This window comes from Coturnix japonica, chromosome 7 (genome assembly GCF_001577835.2).
Source record: "Coturnix japonica isolate 7356 chromosome 7, Coturnix japonica 2.1, whole genome shotgun sequence".
NCBI lineage: Eukaryota > Metazoa > Chordata > Aves > Galliformes > Phasianidae > Coturnix > Coturnix japonica.
Window position 1 is genome coordinate 2,531,462 of NC_029522.1, and position 23,677 is coordinate 2,555,138.

Here is a 23,677-nt window from a genome sequence, read left to right on the forward strand (position 1 = left end):
CCAGAAGGCATCTCTGTTTGCACTAACAAAGATGAACAGTGTGAGGCACGAGAGATGAGGCTCCCTACGGGTTCAGCAGTGGGGCTCGTTGGTCTAGGGGTATGATTCTCGCTTCGGGTGCGAGAGGTCCCGGGTTCAACTCCCGGACGAGCCCTTCTCTTTTCAATGTTTCTGCCCCGATCCAGCTGCGTGCTCACATCTGGAGCCGGACCCTGTGGCGGGGGGATGGCACAGGGATGGCACAGCGCCTCCTGCACCACTGGCTGCTCCCCAGCCCGATGCTGCCTTGCACCCACCGGCCCGAAAGAGAAACACGCAGGATGGTATTTGATTGTGGGGGGGTCTGAGCTTTGCAAAGTCTCAGTTCCCACCCAATTTTGCTGCCCCTTCGCATCAATCTCCCATTCTGACCCTCCCCAAAATCACATCCTCTGGGAACCCACTCCAGCCTCCCCACCGCTGCTGATGGAGCCCACTCCCATGCCCAGCACCAGATGAAGCAGTGGGGTTGGCCCTGGTCCACTGGTGCCTCCCCGGGCACTGTGGGGCAGGTGGGAGCCCAAAAAGAAGGGCTCGTCCGGGATTTGAACCCGGGACCTCTCGCACCCAAAGCGAGAATCATACCCCTAGACCAACGAGCCTGCATGCAAAGCTGTCTCCATCCCTGCTCCTGTGTCCCATTAAGATCGGGACCTCCATCCCCATCTTTGCTACTGGGTCTGGTATAAGGTGCTGCCTTTCCAGTTCAAGGTTCTGCCCACTCTACCCTTTATCACTGTCTGAACTGGGTCTGATGATGGGACATAAGAATCCTCTTGCCACGCTGTTGCTGCCCGTTCTGGGAATGGCAGGAGCCCCGCTGGGTCCCACAGTCCAGCTCTGGGGGGCACTGAGGGACAAGAGGTGGGCGGGTAGCTTAACCAAAAAGGAAGAAAACGCCCCGAATTGACCCAAATCGGGGGACGAGGTGGCCGAGTGGTGAAGGCGATGGACTGCTAATCCATTGTGCTCTGCACGCGTGGGTTCGAATCCCACCCTCGTCGGATCCCTGGATCCCATTAGGGTTTCTCTGAGATGGATTTTGGGGCAGTCCCTGGCAGCCAGGACAAGAGCTCTGTCTTCAGGCCAGCATTTTGGCAGCCCTCCATGGGGCAACTGCAGGTACCGTGCCATCCAGCCCTGGTGCACCTGCACATCCTGCCCCTGGCATCACCCCTGCCATTTGCGCATCTGTGCTCCCGTGCAGCCAGGGGCACATGCTGTGCCAGCCCTATAGCTGCCTTTCCTGCTCTGCCTGCCTTTTTCTGTTGATGAGAATGTGGCGGAGCCGTGCTGTGGCTGGAGGATGCCCACACTGCAGGCCCTGCACCAGCTTTCGGGCTCTCCCTGGGGCCGCATTTCCTCCCTGAGCCTGCTGAGATCCCCTGGAGCCATCAGGAGGTGGCTCAGGAACAGGGACAGGTGGCACAGCCACCACCTCCAAGCAGTCTCCTAGTGACAGGTAGGGTCCTGCAGGGGGGTGTGGGAGGCTTCCAAGGGGAATGACAGAAATGAGAGCCCAGGAGAAGCACGGTTGCCCCTGCCATTGCATTTGGTGACGAGGCCACCTGCAGAAATGCACCAGCCACGGTGATGCCACAGAGCCCCAGTTCACATGGAGACCCATCAATTACAGAGTCTGTGAAACTGGATCTCCTGCAGCCCCAAGGCTTTGGGCAGGCTGTGCTCCAAGGGCTCCCCTAAAGTCTTTGCATGTGTCCTTATGCAGAGGCCTGTGTCCTCACTGCTCTGCAGGGCTCCCATGGCAGCCCAGGCTCATACCTGTTGTGGGATGGCAGAGGCTGGCACTCCCTGGCCAAAGCCAAGCACAGGTCCAGGAGCTCTGTAAGGAATTTACATGGGGGAGGGGTTTTTAAATGGGTGAATCAAACCATCCCCAGCATTTCAGGTTGGATATCAGCAAAACTTCCTTCTCATAAAGAGCGGAGCTGTCTTGGCACAGCTGCCCATGGGGTGGTGGAGTCACTGCCCATGGAGGTGTTCCATAACCATGGGGATGTGGCACTGGGGGATGTGGGCGGTGGGTACAGAGGGGTGGGTTGGGGTTGAGGTCTTTTCCAACCTGAGCAACTCTGTGTTCCTATGATTTCCATCCATTAGGTGAGATGGTCAAGGAGTCTGGGAACAAAACTACACATACTGAAACAGGTGCACATCCCGGATCCATTGCAGACATAAAGAAAACGGGCTTCATGGGTTTTATTTCACAGTATTTTCTTGGTTTTGTGGTCATGTCTCCAGCAGAAAGAGCTCATTTCCTGGGAACAACAGAGGTTAGTAGAGCCAGCCCTTGTTTTCCTCCCAGACGCCCTCAGCCCCAGGAAGAGCTCTTTTTCTTTATGGATTTTCTTCTGTTTTAAATCTCTCTCATTACAGAAAACTGACTATTTGGACTTCCTGACACATGGCCACTGTTTTCCCCATCTCCAAGCAAAGAATTTCATTCAGTGCAGAGTTCTGCTCACACTCAGAATCATGCCTTCTTTAAACAGCCCTGTGCAAGAACTGCCAGCGTCACTGCATGCACTGATGCTGTGCTGGAATGTGATGATCCAGTATGAGCAGCCTACTCACCCCACTAACTCAAGTGACTCTGAAAACCCCTACAAGGCACATCTGTAACAGCGATGCTGAAACCCCCTGGCTCCATACAAGCTTGTGGCCTGATACTGCCATAATTTATTTGGGGGCAGAAGGTGTTTATGGTTTCACCTGGGTTCTACTGGGGTGAAATGAGAAGCCTCCTTCCAGCTTCCCCCAGAGCCTGATGGCTCATTCCCCTGCTCAGCACTATGTCAGCAATTCCTTCTCCCCAGCATGAAGCTGATTCATGTTTAAATGCAGGTCGGGACTTCTGCGACTCCCTGTCTCTATATCAGGTTAGCAGGGTTCAGCAGAGCAATCTGGAGTCACACCTATCATTAGAATGTCTTGGCTGTTTCTCTCCATCACAGGAAAGAATAGCTGTGAACTTCTGACTCACTGCTCTTAGCGTGTCCCAAGAGCAGCCTGAAGAGGCTCTTGTCCTCTGCAATCGGCTCACTGAGCAAAGTTCACTGCTTACAGTCAGTGTCACCTTCAGGGATGGACTCCAGAGTGTTTTTCGGTGTCCTTGATGAGTTTGCTTTTAAAATCTGCCCGACTTCCCAAGCTGAATACCTCACACATGAGGAGTATCAAAGTACAAAATAGTCCTTGTGGGTCCAAACGTATAAACTCGATTCAGATACATCAACACTTGGTCACACCAGATTAGTTCAGCTCCATTGGGCTTGCACTGAGCCGTGTCTATGTCTGTGCTACCCAGATAGCTGGAGAAGGACGAAGGCTGCAAAAATGCAGCACCACACTGTTGGTTGTGTGATAATCTCCCTCAGCACCCCTCACCTTTGCAGCACCCTCCATCTTCCAGTCACCAATAGGATCCTGTGAAGCCAAGGCAGTGCAGGAGCCTGGCTGTCTGTGCTGACCTTGTGCACGGATGTGTTTCTCTTGGTCTGCTTAAAGCCCCAAATTGATGAGCTCACCTCAGGTGAACTCAGGAGCTGAATTCCCCACTGATTTACAGTTGTGCTCAGATAGGGAGGGAGGGGAGATGTGCTGGGGATGCACCTGCCCTAAATTCTGCTGAAGCACTCTGCTGTCTCGTAGCATCCAACCTAAAATGCACTTTGGCCCTTGGGAAGTAAGATAATTACCGCCTGTAGCTGGAATCATTTCAATCTTACTCAGTACTAAATGGAAGCAAAACATGACAGATGAAAGACAAAGCTTTTTAATCAGCTGGGGGAGCTTTCCAGGAGAAAACTGCTGTTTACTGGGGAGTTTCATGTGGAAGGAATGCGCCAGCTCCCCCGGGGGTCGGGGCACCCTATATAACACCAGGCACTGCTGGGCCTTCTCACCCGCTTCCCAGCTGCTGCATCCTGTGCTGCCCAGGTAAGTCGAGATGCTCCGCTCCTTCCTCTGACTGAGCTGCTGTCGGCACTGATGTGTGCTGCACATCAGGGGTCGAGGTTTGTTGTCTGCCTCCCACCTGTGGGGGCATTGGGGGAGGGATTCTTCCTGCAATAACATGAGGGTGCGAGGGGATGAAGAATGCAAGGTGCACTGGGTAGATGCCACAGGGATCTGTATCCCTGTAGCCAGGCACATTCTTCATGGATATTTTTGCTAAAAATAAAGAGCAAAAAACATATTCCCTGGTTACAGAGATTGTTGAAGGGTGGGCAGCAGAGATCCCTTTACTTTTAGTCTGTGCTGAATCCAGCCCACTTGTGTTGTGTTGATTAAGTGTTTTTTACAGCACCAGGCAGCATTCCAGTGAGCACTCTGCTTGCTGAAGGATTGCTATCACTGCTCCAGCACTGCCTCCCAGGGCAGGTCATTCAAATGAAACCAAATTATCCCTACCTCTGGCTGCCAGAGCCACTAAGAGCTCAGCAGGGAAGGGACATCACTTGCTCTATACTTATGCCTTCCTCTGCCTTCCAGGTGCCTGTTCTCTCTGCATGATGTCCTGCTACGACCTCTGCCGCCCCTGCGGCCCCACCCCGCTGGCCAACAGCTGCAATGAGCCCTGTGTCAGGCAGTGCCAGGACTCCACCATTGTCATCCAGCCTCTCCTGTGGTGGTGACCCTGCCCGGACCCATCCTCAGCTCCTTCCCCCAGAACACCGCCGTGGGATCCTCCTCATCAGCTGCCGTGGGCAGCTCCCTCCGGTGCTGTGGGGTGCCAGTGGCCTCCGGTGGCACACGAGGGCTGGGGAAAGGGGCATTGCTGTGCCTCGGGGGGGGGCTGTAGGGTGTCCCCATCGGTCACCTCGTCCCGCTGAGGCCAGCAAGGAAGGAAAAATGAAGCACAGGAACAAGACTGGGGAAGAGGACTAAGGAAGTGCCCACATGTTTCCAAGCCATAGGGGGCACCTGCAACTCTCCCAGCACGAAGGGATCCATGGGCACTTTTCATTCAAGACTGCGCCTCTGTATACCTTTCTCTAGCTATGCCTTACTGTTGTATGCTTCCATGTGTCACATCCCATGGTGTTACACAGAACTTACTACTAGCTTATAGCTGGCTGCAGACAGAAGATGGTCACCAAGAGCTGCAGAGGCAGCAGGGGCAGAAGAACAACTCGTAGGGGTCGTTTTGTCCTTAAATAGTGTTTGTCCATTCCTTTAGTGAGCGTTAGAAATGCACTTCTCATAGTCTCAACTTGTTTATTCTACTTCTTTTTCTCATTAAAGACATGCTACATCATCGCTTGAATCTTCTGGTGTTCTTTTTGCCTCTGGTCTGAAGTGTTGACCTGCTCTGGTTGCAGCTTATTGCTGGGTGGGTGTTGTTTTTGCAGCCTGAAATGGGAATTCCTGATGATCAGTGCCACACTGTGCTGATGTAAGCGTGGGGCTTGCTGTATCCAGCCCAAAGGAAAGCTGCTGCAGACCTTTATTGCTGCCCTACAGCAAGTACCAGCTTAGGGACACGTGCAACAGCCTCACTGCCTTTTCCCACAAGGCTGTGGGAAAACCCACTCCTGCTGGGTCCTTGCTTTCTGTTGCTGAACAGAGTAATGTAAAACCACAAACAACATTAGAGGAAGGTTCTAATGCTATCGTACTGGCTACTGACACATTTGGAGCCAGATAATGGCTGTAATTTCTATGCAATAAGATTTTCCGTCATTTCCAGTCTTCCTTTCTGCTTTCGATGATGGCGGAGGCCGGCAGCATCTGTAACTCTATGAATACCATCACTCCAAAGCAACCTGTTTTATTAAAATACATTCAAAATGAATACAAAATCTCTCTTCCCATATTAGAATTAGTTTACAGGGAGAGGATGTAGGCACTGGGTGCCTTTTTATGAGGTGCCATGGAACATTAAAGCAGAACATTTACAGCTAACAAAATGAGGAATAAAAGTGCAACTATGTCCTCCATAGACTTTGTATGAATCATTCTTTATACATTTTGGTGGTGTGAAGATCTTACACAGAGCTTATGAGCACTTACTTAGAATGAAGGATTATGCTGAGCTTGGAAGCAAGTTGGTCTTACCAGGCTCAACTGGTTCTACTGCTCAGGTCTTCACAGAAGTGCTCCTAAGTTGGAAATATTCTGCATGGCACTTGCTAGGCAATCAGAGCTCTAGGAATAAAAGAGACATGGCTTCACATCCGTTTTTCAAGGACTACTGAGGTATTTTTGGACCAAATGCAGGTGTTGTTCCGTAGAGAGGGAATACAAAATTCTCCCAAGTGCTGCAAAGAGGAGGAAAAGCACTGAACTTGTAGAGAGAGCATCATGAGAAAGTTATAGGCATCTGAGGCTGGTACATCTGCTTTCCAGCAGTCCCCTGCATAGGACAGTACAGGATGGAGCAGGGGAAAAGAATGATGACATTTTGATACAGCTTTTCACAGTGACTCCATGGGTGAGATGTTACTGACTTTTCTGTAGAGCCAGTGTCTCAAAGGAGAGTGAAATCCATGCAAGTCCTTAATTTGACTTGAAAATTGTGATGCTTTAGTGCAGACAGAGCCAGGGAAGGGAGGATCTGAGCCCTGCAGTGATCCCCAGCCCAAGGGACCTGGTACATGTCTCCATGGATGCTGTGATTCCTGGCTGGGAGCCTGGCCATCTTGATTGCCAGCTCAAGTGCTGTCCTGAATTCACTCCACTTTGTATCCCCCCCAGACAGTGTTTGCCCTAAGGAGAACCCCACACACCTGCTAATTAGGCCCTAAAATACAGGTTCCTGTAAAGACATTGCAGCCACAGGCCCCAGTGAGAAACTGGGAACTGCACATACAGACTGAGATGAAATGTAGAGCTCAGCGGGTATAAAGAGGCACACGGAAGGAAATAGGTGGGTTCTGGGGTTTGGTAACAGCATAACTTTCTCATGGCTTTCAGCAGCAACAACAGCAGCACTGCTCAGAGAATACTGGAGCATAGTCTAAATGTGACTGCTGGGCCATGTCTGGATCTATAGAGTTTGTATAACCCTAGAACTGTAAGGCTCTCTCAATGGGTAACTTCCTTCATTCTTGCTGAGATAAGAACTACTGGTCGGAGTACTTGGGAACATGCATCCTGGAGTCAGCCAGGTGGAGACAGGGAGTGAGCAGGTGTGATAGTCCATGGTGGGATTTATTTGCAGGCACCTTCTCCCAAGCTTTTAGGAAGGAGAGAGAGATGAGTTGAGTGGCAGATATAAGAGGGAGGAGAGATTGCTGCTGAGATGGGCAACCTGCCCCAGACAGCAACTGCTGTACCCACAGACCAGCCACAGGGCAGAGACCTGCAAAAGCCTGGGGAGCCAGACAGGCAGTGATTCCAGCCTTGGGGGACTCCACCGTGAGGGCTGTGGTTCTTCCCCAGGGCTGGAAATCCCACGGAGCAAAGTAATCACAGACCACCCACACACCTGAGTCACAAAGAATAAAGCACACAAATCAAAAGGCACTGGTATCCTGGTCTGGTCCTTCTGGTGCCACTCATGGGAGTAGGGGGCCACGGCTTGCACCCTGATGAGCTGGAAGCTCCGTTTGTTCTGTCAGCACTGCACTGCACCCTGAACCTAAATCAGCACCATAGACTGTACTCAGCTACCCCACACCCACATCTTCTGTGTTCCCTTGGGGTTGGGGAGACGGGTGCAAACACAGCCCAGTTCCAAAATGTTTACAGCATCCTGGACTAAAACAGCCAGGGATGCAAGCTTCAAACTCAATAATTATTAAGTTAAATATTCCAAGGCTATAATTCCTGTTTGTTGAGGCATGTCTGCACCATTCTGAGAGAAGATGAAGGTGATCCGCCTATGGCTGTATAAGGTGGTTTTTGCTTGCATTCCTTGTGTGGTGCTGGTGGAACTGGGCATGGGGTCTGTTCTCAGCTGTGAGCATTGGGGCTGCTCAGGGCAGGTGTGTGGAAAAGAGTCGGGCTTGCACCTCCAGAACCCAAAGCAAGATTCACACACTTAGACCAGTGATCCAGAGCACTGAGGCTCCCCCAGCAGCACACTGTGCCAGCAGCTCTTGCTCTGGGCACTACACTGTACAGCAGCTCACAAACACCAGGCACAGGTATTGAGCAGAGCAGTCCCAAGCACAACAAAACTTGGCCTCCCACTTGCCCACCTCTTGCAGGGCAGCAAAACTGGGCAGCTCTTGGGGTCTTTGCCCCTCCTGCTCTGAGCTGCCCATACACACAGCCCTGCCAGGGACTTTGATGTGGATTCAACCATGGATCTGCTGACCACACTGACAAGGAGACACACACAGCCCCTCCTCCAGAATGGCATTCCCATCTCATGGCCAGGGGTAAAATCCATCGCTGTGAGCAGGATTCGAACCTGCGCAGGGAAACCCTATTGGATTTCAAGTCCAACGCCTTCACCCCTCGGCCATCACAGCCTCAGCCTGGCACACCTGGGGGCACTGCTGCCCACAGCCCTGGGCGCATCTCACATGTGGTTACCCCAGGCAGTCAAGTCATGGCCCCCATCCTTTGGGAAGCCCTGCTGGGAGGCTGAGACACCCCCACAGGGTGCCTGGAGCCTGGCAGCAAGGCCTGAGCACAGCAGTGCTGCGCTACCCCCAGCACCCCAGTGCATGGCACTTGTGAGGGGGACAATGTATTATGTATACATTGTATTGTTTGTCTAGGGTATGATTCTCACTTAGGGTGTAAGAGTTCCTGGATGAGCCCTCCCCTTCTAGACACCATTGCCCTTCAGCCCAGGGGACAACCACTATGAGGACAGGGCACAAAGCTCCACAGTGCTCTGACACCTTGGGCACATCTCCTCTGCTGCTTTGCTTCCCACCATGGCCAGCAGCCACGTACTGACCTGTGCTGGGTTTGCAGAATTCCGAGCAAAGTCATGGCCAGGTCAAAGTCCCTCCTAGTTGGGAGCATCAGAATCGACTGAGTTGGAAAGGGTGTTTAAAATTAATCTAGTTCAATCTCCCTGCAGTGAACAGGGACATCTACAGCTATAGCAGGATGCTCAGAGCCCCATCCAGCCTGAGCCTGAATGTCTCCAGGGATTGGGCATATACCACCCCTCTGGGCAACCTATGCCAGCCAGTGCTTCACAACACTCATCACATATTTTTTTCCTTCTACCCAGCCTAAATTTCCCCTCCTTTAGCTTGAAACCTCTTGTCCTAACAGACCCAGATAAAGAGTCTGTTCCCTTCTTTTTTATTGCACCCCTTGAGATGCTCAAAGGTTGCTATCAGGTTACCCCAGGACCTTGCACATGGCATTAGTGAAACTTGTTTCTCCAGGGCTCAGTGCTCAGACTGTGTAGGTCCCTCGGGATGACATCTTCTTCCTCAGGTGTGACATTACCATGCAACTTGGTGTCATCAGCCAGCTTGCTGACAGTGCACTTCATGCCACCAATGAAGACATTAAAGAGGAGTATCAGTTCCAGTACAGACCCCAGAGGGACGTCTCTTGTAACTGATCTCCTGGGCATTGAAACACTGACCATCACACTCTGTGAACAATCTTGCAACCAGTTACTCACCCATTGATCATTCAGTCTCTAAAATTAATTTCTTTACAATCTGGAGAGAAGATTGCTGTGAGGGCCCATGTCAAAGCCCTTACTGAAGTACGGAGAAAATACATCAGTGGTTCTTCTGATGTCCACTGATGCACTTACAACATCATAGAGGACCACTAGGTCAGTCAGGCAGACATTGTCCTTGGTGAAGCCATACCTGTTGTCCCTTATCTTATACTTCTCTTCCATGTGCCTTGGCACAACTTTCAGGGGGTTTTCCTGAGAGGCAGCAAAAGCATGGAGATGCTGGGGGTTGAACCCAGGGCCTCCTGCATGCAAAGCAGGCGCTCTACCGCTGAGCTACATCCCCTGGATGGTGATGATGGTGATGATGATGATGCTGACGATGCTGGTGCTGCTGGTGCTGCTTGTGCTGGTGGAGGTCCATTTTCAGGCTAAATTTCCTCAGTCCTCTTTTTCACTTGATGCTTTTGTGCCAGCAGCTCCCCCTGTAGCACCCTGTGTGCTGATGGGATAAAGGACTGGCACGTGTTCCCTTTGCCCACCTGGCTCTCCAGTTTCTCCCTCTAAACTCTCCACTTGGTCATGGCCATTTTGCACAGATAGTTCTTCAGGATCAGTTCCTTTCTATACCTGCACTGCAACCACCCTGCCTCTCCTTTCATGCCTGTTCCCAGATGCACAGTTTCAAGCCATAATTTGCAGTGCTCAACTCGTGCCATTCATCCCTCCACATTCCATGATAGCAATTACATTGAGGAGCTCAAAATCCAACAGTATCAGCAGCCCCTGGCTCTTCTCTGTCACCCAACAACTTCATCCTCCTTCCAGCACTACACCCTGTTGAAAGCTCTGATGATTACTCTGGACAGCTTGGAGGCTAGGACATAGGTTCATAGAATTGTTTATGTTGGAAAAAGCCTTCAAGATCATCAATTGCATCATCCAGGTCAACAATAAAGATACCACACAAGGACAGCTCCAATACTGATGTCCCCTGGGGAATGTCTCTCGTGACTGGTCGCAGGCTGGATTTATTTCCATTCACCACAGTTCTCTGTGCATGGACCTCTAGCCAGCTCTTTACCCAGCAAGTAGTGCACCTGTCCAAGCCACTGGCTGCCAGCTCCTCCAGCCTTTCACTTATCCACTAGGTGGGGAACTGGTCATGGAAGGAGATGAGGTTGGTCAGGCAGGACCTGCCTTTCATGCACCCATGCTGGCTAGGCCCAGTCCCCTGGTTGTCCCATACATGCCGTGTGACTGCACTCAAGGTGATCTGTTCCATGACCTTCCCCAGTTCTGAGGTCTTCAGTCATTTCTTCACAGAAGTTTATGATGTTCACTGAGCATGACTTCAGCTTGGTGAAACTCTTGAGTACACACAATGGAGTGCTTATGTTAGGTGCTGCCTTTGGACACCAGCAACTCAGTGGTGCTGAGAGGCAGCAGGGGATCAATGTGCTGGGCCCAGTCCCTGCCCCATCCCTGCAGGGTCTCCATTCAGTATAGTGCAGAGATGGCCCAGAGCTATGTGGGCACAGAGGGCTCTGCTCAGACTTTCCCTCCATGCAAAACGGGCTGTGGGGTGTTGGGGCTGCCCCACAGGGATGGCTGTGCCCTGAGCACAGGGCAGGGACGCTGTGATGGCCGAGAGGTGAAGGCGTTGGACTCGAAATCCAATAGGGTTTCCCTGCGCAGGTTCGAATCCTGCTCACAGCGATGGATTTTACCCCCGGCCTGGAGGTGTTGAGCGCACACCAGGGTCCCAACACATCTCAGAGGGGTTTCCTCCTCAAAAGAATTTCCCTGCACATCACTACACTCACTGCAGCTTCGCAGGCTCACCAGCAGACCCCTTCTTTCTCCATGGGCACCACCAGGGACTATTTTCAGCTCCCACCTGGATTTTGCAGGGCTTCACTTCCCTCCCTCAAAGTCAAGCAAGTCAAGCCCTGGATCCACTTTGTGCCTGGAGCCTGGTAGTAGGGCCTGAGTCCAGCAGTGCCAAAGGCTGCACTAAGCCCAACACCCCTATAACTGTTGGGGATCTCCTTGTTCTCCCCTTGTGAGGGGGTCCCTAACATCTATACATCTTGTATTTTTTGTCTAGGGGTATGATTCTCACTTAGGGTGTAAGAGGTCCTGGATTCAGCTCCTGGATGAGCCCTCCCCTTCTGGACACCATTACCCTTCAGGCCTGGGAACAACCACTGTGAGGACACTGATCACACCCAAAGCCCCACAGTACCCTGACACCTTGGGCACAACTCTGCTTCTTTGCTTCCCACCATGGCCAGCAGCTACGTACTGACCTGTGCTGGGTTTGCATAATTCTGAGCAAAGTCAGGGCCAGGTCAAAATCCCTCCTAGTTGGGAACATCAGAACCATAGAATCAATTGAGTTGGAAAGGACTTTTAGAAGGTCATCTAGTCCAGTTCTCCTGCAATGAATAGGGACTTCTGGACCTCAGTCAGATTGCTCAAAACCCAGTGCAGACAGACCTTGAATGTCTCTCCTACAAGGTCTTCCCACTTGGCTTTGTTGAATCTCATAATGTTCCCCAGGGCCCGATGCTCAGTCTGTCTAGGCCCCTCAAGATGGCACCCCATCCCTCAGGCATGACACATAGCTTGATGTCACTGATGAAGATACTAAAAAGTACTAGTCCCAGCACTGACCCCTGAAGGACACCACTCATCACTGATCTCCATCTGGACATTGAGCCACTGACCATCACTCTCTGGGTATGAACTTGCAATCAGTTCCTCATTCATCAAATATTCCATCTGTCAAATACATATTTCTCCAAGCTGCAGAGAAGATTGTTGTAGTGGACTGCATGGAAGTCCTTACTGAAATCCAGATAAATTACATCAGGGACTCTTCTGATGTCCATTGATGCAGTTACAAAGCCATAGAAGGCAGACATGCCCTTGGTGAAACCATGCTGCTTAGGTCATCCCATATCTCCTCTGACTTCCATGTGCCTTGGCACAGTTTTCAGGGGGATTGGTTCCATCATCTTCCCATCACAGTGGTGAGGCTGTCAGGTCAGTATTTGGCCAAGTGGTCCATTGTCCATTTGATAAAAGCAGGTGTGAGGTCGCAGGAAAGCAGCATGTGATGTGCTGGGATTGGAGGGGAGGAAAACAGGTGGAAGGGGAGAGGGTGTGTGGAGATGAGTCAAGAAAGACTTGTGAGGGGTTTTCCTGAGAAGCAGCAAAAGTGTGGAGATGCTGGGGGTTGAACCCAGGGCCTCCTGCATGCAAAGCAGGTGCTCTACTGCTGAGCTACATCCCCTGGCTGCTGATGGTGGTAGAGGACATTTTTTGGGGGATATTTTCCTCAGTCCTCTTTCTCACTTGATGCTTTTATGCCAGCAGCAGGGAGTCTCTTTTAAAGAATTCTTCCTCAGCTCTTCTCTTCTGCAGCTGCTGGCTCTGCCCACCTGGGGCAATGGGGGACCAGGGTATGGCTGGGGCTACCTGAGGCTGTCCCACATGGAGGGATGTGATGGAGTATGGAACAGGGGCCCCCCTCAAGTTGTCTAGGCTGGATGTGCAGCTCAAACCCTACAAGAGCACTGCAGTCCAATCACTGCTCTGTTGACCCAATACCTTTTCTGTCTCCTGGCTGTGGATCAGTGCAGTTAATGAGAAACCCTGGTGCTGGGCATAGTGCTGGGAACACTCCTGCTCCCAGCAAGACAACAAGAGCCAGAAAGAGCCGTGAGGAGCCAAGCCCAGGACCACAGGGTTTGGGCAGACACCGGGACCATGACCAAGCTGGTGGAGTGCGTCCCCAACTTCTCGGAGGGATGCAACAAGGAGGTGAGGGCTGGCAATGGGCTGCGGAGGGGAGCTGGTGGCTTGGCCTGTCTTGCAACAGGTTTTGCACTGCTACTTCTAGCTTAGCTTGTAGTCTTCCAGAACTTTGAGCCCTTCTGGGCCAGCTGAAATCAGACTGAATTCAATTCAGTGGAAACTTTCATATTCTACCCTGGGGGAAAGTTGTTCACTAATACCGAAACTGCCCAAACACGCTGTCTGATCCTGTTATGCAACTCAGTAATAAACAGGACCTTGGAAACCCCCTCCCTGCTGCCTGCAGATTGCCATAGGGTCTGGACAGTCTGGTACATGATCATGGAGAAACCTTGCTTTCAGCTGTTCTTCCTAAGCATGCCACCCAAGTTAATGTTGCCTGTGGTGCACCTGTCTTAGGCTGCACTCTACCCCAGGCGTGCAGGTCAGAAAACCCAAAACTGTTGTAAAACTACTGCTTCCCCCTGGGAATAGGCTTTGTGGAGCCAAATCTGTTTTAAAGTTTGCAGGAGACAGTGTCCTCAGGAATAGCAAATTGTGATGGTGCTCTTTGGCATGCAGCAGCAGCTGGGCAGCTCTGCAAGGGCTTAAGGCTATGTGGGGGCTGGAGATGTCTCAGAGTCACAGCTCTGCCAAATGTGAGCTGGATGCTCATGCTTGTAGGTCCTGCATCTTCACTTTCTTCCTGACAAGCCTGAGGATGGGTGCATCCCCTGCACTGTTTGGAGCAGGATGGAGGCACCTGAGCAAAAGCATTATCCACCTTGGAAAGCTGCTGGAGTGTAGTAGGCATCTCTCCAGCCCAGCCAACTTTCCTACTTTGTCTTCTTGGCAGGTGATTGAGGCTCTGGGGCAGGCCATCTCCCGGACACCAGGCTGCACACTGTTGGATGTGGATGCTGGGGCCTCCACCAACCGTACTGTCTACACCTTTGTGGGACCCCCTGAAGCTGTTGTTGAAGGGGCACTGAGCGCAGCCCGCGTGGCTTGGGAGCTCATTGACATGAGTCGGCACAAGGGTAAGCATTCCCAGGGCAAGCTGGATTAAGAAGTAGGGACCAAACTGCTGCCAGCAGACAAGCACAGCACGTTTCCAGCACTGCAGGATGGATGCTGATGAGAAGGTGCAGAGCAGCTGTTCATCTTCCCATTGCAGAGAGGCTGCATCCATCCTGTCTCTGGGCTGCAGTAGGCATCGCTGCTGTAAACTCCTCTTTCCTTGCAGTGGCAATATGTAGTCTCAGAAAAAGCAGGGAAAAGGTCCTTGTCCCTTCTTGTCTGCTTGCTCCTGATCTCTGCCCTGACCCCAGGTGAACATCCTCGCATGGGAGCCCTGGATGTCTGCCCCTTTGTGCCAGTGATGAACATCAGCATGGAAGAGTGTGTTGTTTGTGCCCATGTCTTTGGGCAGCGCTTATCAGAGGAGCTGGGAGTGCCTGGTGAGTGGGGAGTGGGCAGACAGGCACAGACCCCATACCCCTGTATACTCTGAACCACAAACATGCAACACTTCTTTTACAAAAGTTTCACCAAGGGCACGATGGGGCAAGTAGGTGAAACCAGACTGTTTCTGTTTAAGTAGATAATAAGACAACATGCTTATCCCCTCTCTGCCTTGCAGTGTACCTGTATGGAGAGGCAGCCAGGCAGGAAAGCAGGAGAACCCTGCCTGCCATCCGTGCTGGGGAGTACGAAGCACTCCCCAAGAAGGTAAGCCTAGATCTGGGAAGGAATCTCCTTTATCAACTAATTGCATACACCAGTTGAGAGGTGAGAGTGCAGGCAGCAGGGCACGGGCACTGTATTCACACATCCAGGTACAAAGTGCACCTCACTGTGATGGATGTCCACAGACTGGAGTGAGATGGCAGGGGCTGACACAGGGAATACGAGGGAGCTGGGCTTGCTCAGCCTGGGAAATTCACTTAGACCTCTGTGTGACACAAGGATCCCAAACACCCCAAAGAACCTGAATGAAATACCTCCTCTGGCTCCAAATTAAACATTTCTGCATTAAGCCTTTGGAAGCATTACTGAGAAATGAAATAAGAGGAAGTTTTGAAGTGCAACAGTTGGAAAAGTGAAAGAAAAGGGCTGCTTTTTTATATTTGGGTTTTCATCTCTTTGGCACAAGCATTTTGATCAGACGGAGGAGCTGACAATGGTTTGGGTGCTGCTGGGTGTGCTGGTGCTAATGGCAGATGCTGGTCTTAGAAGAAGAGGCCCCCTCTGGGAGGTCAGATTGTGCTGCCTACCAGCACCCTCTCATGTACTCCTTCTTCCTCTTCAGCTCGAAAAACCTGAGTGGGCTCCTGATTTTGGGCCCCCAACCTTTGTTCCCCAGTGGGGGGCCACAGTGACGGGGGCCCGGACCTTCCTGATTGCATACAATATCAACCTGCTATGCACCAAGGAGTTGGCACACCGCATCGCTCTTAACATCCGTGAGCAGGGACGTGGCCCTGACCAGGTACCTTTGTGCTGCCCACTACCCCACTTGTCCTGCCCTGGGTTGCCATCACTGTACTTTGACCACAGCGGTCGCCCCCAGCCTGGAAGCTTGAAGAAGGTGCAAGGCATTGGTTGGTATTTGGAGGAGGAGAACATAGCCCAGGTTTCAACAAATCTCCTGGACTTTGAGACCACACCGCTCCATGCTGTCTATGAGGAGGTCTGCTGTAACGCAGAGGTGGGTAAGCACAATGCTTGTCTCAGTGGGGAGCTTTGCAGAGCTTGTCTCCCTCCAGGCTTTTTGCCCAAAACCATAGTTGGGCTCTGCTTTCTCTTAGAATCATAGAACCATTAAGGTTGGAAAAGAACTCTAAGGTCATCTAGTCCAACAGCCAGCCCACCCCCACCACGCCCACTAACCACGTCCTTCAGTGCCTTTTCTTGGAAGCCTCGAGGGATGGTGACTCCACCACTTCCATAGGCAGCCTGTTCCAATGCACTGCCACTCTTTCTGAGAAGAATTTTTTTCCTATCTTATGCTCAGTCAATTTGTTCAAAGAGCTGAACCATATGTAACCCCCCCTCCCCCCCCAAAAGCTAAGCAACTTCTTACTACCCTCTTGGCTTATCTTCACAAGGTGGGTGCAACTTTGAAGGCCTTTCCATGAACCATGATGGGGATCACCTGGCTGAGGTGGCAGAAAAAGCAGCTCTGAGGACACTCGTGTTTATGTTCTTCACAGGCACTGAAGCTCCCTGTGGTGGGATCCCAGCTGGTGGGGCTCATTCCCAAGAAGGCCATGCTAGATGCAGCTGAGTTTTATATCACGAAGGAAAAACTCTTCATACTGGAAGAGGAACACAAAATCAAACTGGTAATGTGAGTCCTCCCAATATTGACACAAGGGCGGGATTACAAGTAATACCTCCAGCCTCTCAAAATGCCACTGAGCAGAGACCTTGGATCTGGGCAGCCCCAAGGCTTGTTGGATACCCCGTTACCCTTGGCTCAGTGAAATGGTGCCTGAAAAGCTGTGAGCAGCTGGGACAAACTGATTTACAGCCCTGAAGGTGCTGAGATGTTCAGGGGAGCAAAGAGCCCATCCCTTTAGGAATGAGTGCTGGCAGCAGCTGCCCAGCCTGCCTCTATGAAGGCTATGAGAAGGACACACAGCTCAAGGACAGGGCTTATTATTAACAGGACACTGTCCCAGCACCAGTGTAAGCTGGAAAGAAAGAGGCAGGCTCTGCTTTTCTGTTCCAGGGGGGAAGGGAGTGGGGAGGTACTTTGCCACCCTATGAGGAATGTGCTAGATAAGAGCGGGCTAATTATTTATCCATGTGGTTTCCAGTCACTCATGGGTGGCCACACACCACTCCCACCTTTGGGATGGGAGGCACTGGTAAACCGGTCTGCCTTGCCTTGGGTAGTGGCTCTCTCCCACGGTTAATGGAAAGTAGGGCACAAGGACATAGCGGGATGTGTTGGCTTGGTGCTCAGTGCCAGGTTGGAGCTGACATGTTGGTGCTGCTCCTTACAGGTTGTCAGCCGACTTGGTCTGGACTCCCTGTCTCCATTCAACCCCCAGGAGCGCATCATCGAGTAGGAGCTCCATATCATTCCTGTCTCTGGCCGGGCTGGGGGATATTGCTGCCTGCCTCCTGCACTAGGATTGTTTTGGGAAAGTGAAGTCCACATGCAAATAAGGACATGCACTATCAAGACCTTGCCCCTTTACCCTTGGATGTGGTTGCAGAGCCGCAGCTAGCACCTGGGCATGTTCCCATCCATAAAATGCTGTCTGCAGAGAGACATCCTTCCTATGCAGCGCAGACCCTGACATCACTAGCACATATGTCCCTGAGTGCCCATCTGTCCCCATGAGGCTCACTTTTTCCTTCTCTTTCCCACCCTCCTACATCTGGGAGGTCTCCCAGCCCAGAGCTAGCCCCCTTCCCATCTGACTAAGGGACGGATGGATGGAAAGCCAGTGGAGAGGGCAGTGTGGAATGAAAAGGGACTGGCTGGTGGTGTCCAGCATCATGAGGTGTTCTGACCCATGGTGTGCTGCAGGTACCTGGTGCAGGCGGGACAGGAGGACAAGGGGCTGGTCGCAAAGCCACTGGGTGCCTTCGTGCGAGCAGTTGGTGGGAGGTCAGCAGCACCAGGAGGAGGATCAGTGGCTGCAACTGCGGCCTCTCTGGTATGTGCCCTGTGCCAGGGAGTCCCTGCTTGCTTGGGTGCTTCTCCAGGCACCTGGGGGCTTCCTGGTGAGGCAACCTGGCACGGTGGTAGTGGCAGGTGCGGGGTCCCAGTGGAGGACTTACCCTGATGCTCTCACAGGGAGCAGCTCTGGGCTGCATGGTGGGGTTGATGAGCTACGGGAAGCGGCAGTTTGAGCAGCTGGACCCCATCATGAGGAATGTGATCCCTCCCCTCCACCAGGCCATGGATGAGCTGGTTGCGTTGGTGGATGCTGACTCCCGTGCCTTCAGCAGCTATATGGTGAGGTCTCACCAGCCATGGACCTGCTTGTAGGCAAGGTGTTCCAGGAGGCAGCACTGCATCTTGTTGCCCTTAGGAGCAGGACTCATCCCCCCAGGGCTGGGAGAAGGGGCATTACTTGAGGTGTAGTGACTAATGCACTGTTAGAATGTGTCCAGAAGAGGGCCACCAAAATGCTCCAAGGGATGCACTTCTCCTTCGAGGACAGGATGAGAGAGCTGGTGTCTCTTCAGCCTGGAGAAGACTCCGAGGTGCCCTGGTAGTGGCCTTTCATTATCTACAGGGGGCTATGAGAAAGAAGGGGACAGACTCTAGCAGGGTCTGTTGTGACAGGACAAGGGGAAATGGTTTCAAGTTTAAAGAGGGGAGATTTAGACTGGATATAAGAAAAAGTATCTTACAGTGCAGGTAGTGAGGCACTGACACAGGTTGCCCACACAGATGGTGGATGCCCTGTCCATGGAGACATTCAAGGTCAGGCTGGACGTGTATCTGAGCACCTGATGGAGATGTGGGTGTTCCTGTTCACTGTAAGGGAGTTGGAGTAGGTGATCTTTAAAGGTCCCTTCCAACTCAATTGATTCAATGATTCTATAATTATATAATTCTATGAAGGCATTCAGCAGAGTATGGGAGCTAATGATTCTGCTGTGGTCCCTGATGCACGTGGGGTCTCAGTGCTACCCTGGCCAACCAAACTTGCTTTTCCTTAACTGCAGGAAGCTATGAAGCTACCAAAAAGTACCCCTGAGGAGAAGGAAAGGTGAGTCAGACTGGTGAGGACTTGCAGTGGTAGTTGGGAGCTTGCATATGAGCTAACACAAGAGCTGAGCCACCCAGGACTTGTCCCAGCATTCACCAGGGGCTGTCCCCTATCCCAGGCGAGCAGTCGCCATGCAGCAGGGACTGAAGACAGCAGTGGAAGTGCCCCGCACCCTGGCAGTGAAGGTGAACAACCTCTGGTCCTCACTGAAGATGCTGGCGCAGCATGGCAACCTGGCCTGCAAATCTGACCTTCAGGTACAGCCCCGCGCTCAGGAGCTTCCATGTCCAGTGGGCTCACACACTGTTCTTGATGGGACTTTAAGGCTGCCTAGCTCATTGCTTGTCCACACAAGGCTCTCCATTGCTGCTTGAAATCTATTCTTTTGAATCTATTGAAATATTTTCTTGCCAAAACTGGCCACTGCTTTTCACAGGTGGGAGCCAAAATGCTGGAAGCTGCTGTGTTTGGGGCCTATTTTAACGTCATGATCAATCTCAGAGACATAACAGATGAGAAATTCAAGACTGAGGTAAGCAGGAGCTGCATGTGTGTCCCATCCCTGGTGGTGGGGATGAGGCTGAGATCCCTGGGACTCTGTTTGGAGGGACTTTGGGGGTTGTGGACATAGAGTTACCCTTGTGCCAGGGTAGAGATGGAGACACTGCAAAGACTGGAAGAGATTCATGGGCTGGACAGATGACACACAGTCAGGCTGGAAATTATGCACCTTCTCTTTCCCCACACAGACATTGCAGATGGTCACCAGGCTGCTGGAGGAGGCAAAGCAAAGCTCAGCACTTGTGTTGGCACTGCTGGAGAAACGACAAGCTTGAGAGGATCTCAGAACCGGGACCGGAAATACACAGGGGATACACAAATACAGATGGGAAACATATTTGTTCCTGCCTGGGCTCCTTTGGCACCGATCTGGGGGAAGCTGCTTGTCTTGGGAGGTCCCAGGGTTATGTTCCCTGCCTGTTCTAGCCTTTCCTTGGCCAAGGATGATTTTCATTGCCTGGGGTTTGGACCTTGCATCCCTATTCTCCCATCCATGGGGCAGAGGGAGCAGTCTGGGCTGGTGGTGCCATGGGAATCCTATTGGTGGCAGTGGCTGGGACCTCATCATGCTGCCTGGGTAAGGATGGCTGTGCATATCACTGACCTCTCCATCCATCTTGTCTTTGTCAGCAGAAAACACCCTGAGATACATTGTGACTCTGGATCCAGGCTGGGCACTGCAGCCACATCCCTTTCTGCACAGTGTCTTCATGGCAGTGTGTGAAAGGGCCTGCTGAATCACTCAGTGCTAAGGGAGGGCATGCTGCTGAGCACAGGGCAGCACCAGGCAGCCAGCAGGAGGAAGGGGGTTGTTGCTGGAAGGTGAATGTGGAGCTCTTCATAGCCCCACGGAGAGGAAGATCCAGGTGTGGGGATGCCTGGTCCCTGTCAGCCCTGTGGTCGAGGCTGCCACTGAGTCTGAAGGCATCTCCTCTGCAGAGCAGACTGAGCTCCGTGTGATCAGGGGGTGGTTAGTGGGGGGAGCCCACCATCCTCAGCAGTGACACCAGGGGCTGTCAGCAGTGCCCACTGTCCTTCAGCAGGCCCAGGAGGATGTGACCCCCGTGCCCGTCCCCACACACAGTGCCCACGCTGGGTGCAGCGCACCAGGGTTCATGGCAGGGACATCTGACTCACTCCAACACCTGACACCACGGGGCTGATCAGCCCTGCAGGACCTTTGTGCTGGGTGGGACAGGAGTGCTGACGTTTACCCCGTGCCCATGGTGACCGTCGCAGCACCGGGAGTGGTGCTGCCAGTTTCACTGCTCCGCAGTGTCACCCCTGAACACTGCACCTCCCTTGCCCAGGCAGGGCTCTGTATTTAAAGGGTGCCCCAGGGCTGGGCCCATTGCCTTGGGAGAGCCACACCAAGGACAGCCATCAGGACTGCGCTGCTCTCAGGAGGAACTGCTCTGTGGGGCAGGTGAGCAGAGGTGATCCCTGACATGGCCATGTCTGTTGGAGACAGGGACACTGGGGGGGACTGAGGCTGGTGCATGGAGAGGATGTGATTTCCCTGGTGCCCCTCTTGCTCTGCAAGGTCATAGGTTGCATGTGTGAGCTTGGGTTGTGTTGCAGCAGATGGTGCATTATTTCCACTGATGATGGAAAACAATGCTAGAGGGATGGGCAGTGAGTGCCTGGCAGTCAGCATCCCCAGAAAGGCTGCAATGGGTCAAGTGTTATTTCTGTGCCTGGGGTGTGTGGTCTGCAACTGGGCAACTGTGCAAAGGCAGGGCCCAAATGGCAGCCTGTGTGCTGTGGTGAAGCACTGACATTGCCTGTCCTTCCTTTGCAGCTTGGAGTCAGCAGAGATGTGGAACGCCAGCCAAGGTGAGCAGCCATTGGGCTAGGGCTGGTCTGTCAGTGCCACACAGTCAGTGAGAGTTGGGAAGAGACCTGTGTGCCAGAGGGGAGGGGGGCATCACCTGTGAGGTGGGCGTAACCCAGGTGGGACGCTTTGGGTGCAGGGGTATACCAGCTCCTGGCATTGCTTTTCCAAGGAATGCCTGGCTTTGCTAACTTGTATTCCCTTTCTTCCTCCTAGGAACACCACCACCACCGCAGATGCAAGTCTGCCCACCAGCCCCTCCAAATTACCCACACCCTGGGCCCAGCAACCCTTGCTACCCAGCGGTGCCACCCGGCACCCCTGGTACCTGTCCCCCAGGGTACATTCCACCTGGCCCTCACCCACCAGGCCACCACCCACCAGGGCACCACCCTCATGGGCACCACCCCCATGGGCATCCCCCACATGGGCATCCCCCACATGGCCCACCAGGGTGCCCACCTGGGTGCCCACCAGGTTGCCCACCTGGCTCCCATGACTGCCATCACAAGCATAAGAAGAAGCACAAGAAGGAGCACAAGAAGGGGCATGACAAGTGTTCCCACAAGCATCATGGAGGCAAGGTATGGTTGCAGCAGATCCCCCAGCTCTCTGTTGTGGTCATGTGTCCTCCCCCTCTGCCTCAGACCAGCTAGAATGGGTGGTTAATGGCTTTTTGTTGTTGTTGTTGTTTTTCTTTTTTTTGGCTGAACAGTCTTGAGAAATAATGATTAAAAACCGGCCCTCCAGCAGCATTTGCATAATTATATCTGCCAAGCATCATGACACAAAAATAATGATTTCTAGCTCTAAAATATAGCATGTAACAGCACTACAATAGCCATTATGATCATGTTATTAGTAATCCACTTCACTGTAATGGCAAGATAGCCCAGCTCAGGTTTGTTGCCCTGGGCCCAGCATCAACACAGGTAATTACCAGCTTTCAGTACAGCCAGTGTACACACCTGAGGGCACACCTTTCTGTGGTATGCAGAGACACTCAGCTGGGTTGAGGTGAGACTACAGCCACCACAGATGTGCATTGAAGCTGCTGCCAGCTCCACCTAAACCAAGCTGAGTGCTGGTAGTGGGCACTTAGCTCCTTCCAGGCAGCAGCTGGAGGTGGTGGGCATGCCACACTGGGGGCGGAGGGGGGACTTATAGGAGCCCAGGTGGGACTGTATGAGCCCCTCAGTCTCACACCTGCAGCTGCTAACTCCTATTAGAAGTGGTATGGAAGAGGGTTGTTTCTGTGCTATCCTGAACTGGTTTTACTTCCTCCTCCAGCACTCAGGCAGCTCAAGCAGCTCAAGCAGCTCTGATTCTGACTGAAGAGAACATCTCCTACCTGTATGGTGGTAAAGCCCCGAGGAGACAATATATGAAGACAAATGCCTCACAAGGGCCACCTACTCACTGTTCTGCCTCATTCTCCCTCCTCTGCATCCTGCATTTTGCCTGCTAGTGATTTTTCTTGCTCTTTGTTTGTAACTTCTTTGATCTGGAATTGTTGTAAATAAATGAGTAACAGCTCCGGCCTCTGTCTTTATTGAGAGGGATTCACATCCCACCTCCACACTGAGACCTATCCCTGTTACTATCAGTAACAGCACAAGGGGTTTTGTGCATTGGTTTGTACCCTTTGGTTGCCTCCTCTGGCCCTGACTCACAGCTTTCTCTGCACCCACCCTGCCATCTCCTTTGCACAACCTATACACTGGACATCTCCTCATCCCCGTGCCACCTTCATCACTCTGGGTGGTTCTAACCAGGAGTGTGCAGCTACCAGAGCCAGCCTGGGCAATGAGCACCCCAGCTTGTGGTGCTTTGTGTGTAGCAAACCAGCTCTACTAGTAGGCGAGGAGTAAGGAGTCTCATCTGCCTGTGTCTGTGTTTTAGGTGCCCTCCCCAGGGCAGCCCTTGGCAGGCACAGCCTGTGTGACTGGTTGAGCCAGTCTGCATGGCTGTGTGGCTCTGGGATATGTGCTTTGCTACTGGTTTAGTCTGTAAAGGGGAAGGCAGCAGTCACTGCCCCAGTCTGAGCAGAGATCCCAGGCTCCAAAGTCTGGTGTGGACTTTGGCCAGGCAGGAGCAGTCCAGGGGAAGAGCAGATAGAGGAGGTGA

The 23,677-nt window shown here is 52.5% G+C and overlaps 1 protein-coding gene, 7 non-coding genes and 1 pseudogene across 8 annotated transcripts; 5 read left to right on the forward strand and 4 right to left on the reverse strand.

Annotated features, from left to right (window-relative positions):
- The first annotated feature begins 82 nt into the window (after nucleotides 1–82).
- On the forward strand, nucleotides 83–154 carry TRNAP-CGG. The gene has a single exon. It is a non-coding gene; the product is annotated as a tRNA-Pro (tRNA).
- Nucleotides 155–569: 415 nt separating this feature from the next.
- Nucleotides 570–641, reverse strand: TRNAP-UGG. Its single transcript has one exon. It is a non-coding gene; the product is annotated as a tRNA-Pro (tRNA).
- Nucleotides 642–961: 320 nt separating this feature from the next.
- TRNAS-GCU lies at nucleotides 962–1,043 on the forward strand. Its single transcript has one exon. It is a non-coding gene; the product is annotated as a tRNA-Ser (tRNA).
- A 3,531-nt stretch (nucleotides 1,044–4,574) lies between these two features.
- On the forward strand, nucleotides 4,575–5,306 carry LOC107316367 (annotated as a pseudogene).
- Nucleotides 5,307–8,401: 3,095 nt separating this feature from the next.
- TRNAS-UGA lies at nucleotides 8,402–8,483 on the reverse strand. The gene has a single exon. It is a non-coding gene; the product is annotated as a tRNA-Ser (tRNA).
- Nucleotides 8,484–9,884: 1,401 nt separating this feature from the next.
- Nucleotides 9,885–9,956, reverse strand: TRNAA-UGC. The gene has a single exon. It is a non-coding gene; the product is annotated as a tRNA-Ala (tRNA).
- A 1,291-nt stretch (nucleotides 9,957–11,247) lies between these two features.
- Nucleotides 11,248–11,329, forward strand: TRNAS-CGA. Its single transcript has one exon. It is a non-coding gene; the product is annotated as a tRNA-Ser (tRNA).
- A 1,510-nt stretch (nucleotides 11,330–12,839) lies between these two features.
- On the reverse strand, nucleotides 12,840–12,911 carry TRNAA-UGC. Its single transcript has one exon. It is a non-coding gene; the product is annotated as a tRNA-Ala (tRNA).
- Nucleotides 12,912–13,253: 342 nt separating this feature from the next.
- On the forward strand, nucleotides 13,254–23,087 carry FTCD (formimidoyltransferase cyclodeaminase). The gene is made up of 17 exons (XM_015867698.2): nucleotides 13,254–13,441; nucleotides 14,271–14,454; nucleotides 14,746–14,874; nucleotides 15,057–15,145; nucleotides 15,726–15,905; nucleotides 15,987–16,124; nucleotides 16,630–16,761; nucleotides 17,428–17,489; nucleotides 17,961–18,090; nucleotides 18,231–18,392; nucleotides 19,112–19,155; nucleotides 19,274–19,412; nucleotides 19,592–19,687; nucleotides 19,905–21,142; nucleotides 21,518–21,552; nucleotides 21,767–22,134; nucleotides 22,841–23,087. The coding sequence occupies exons 1-14, from the start codon at nucleotides 13,388–13,390 to the stop codon at nucleotides 19,989–19,991; spliced, it is 1,626 nt and encodes a 541-aa protein (XP_015723184.1). The 5' UTR covers nucleotides 13,254–13,387; the 3' UTR covers nucleotides 19,992–21,142; nucleotides 21,518–21,552; nucleotides 21,767–22,134; nucleotides 22,841–23,087.
- The last annotated feature ends 590 nt before the right edge of the window (nucleotides 23,088–23,677 follow it).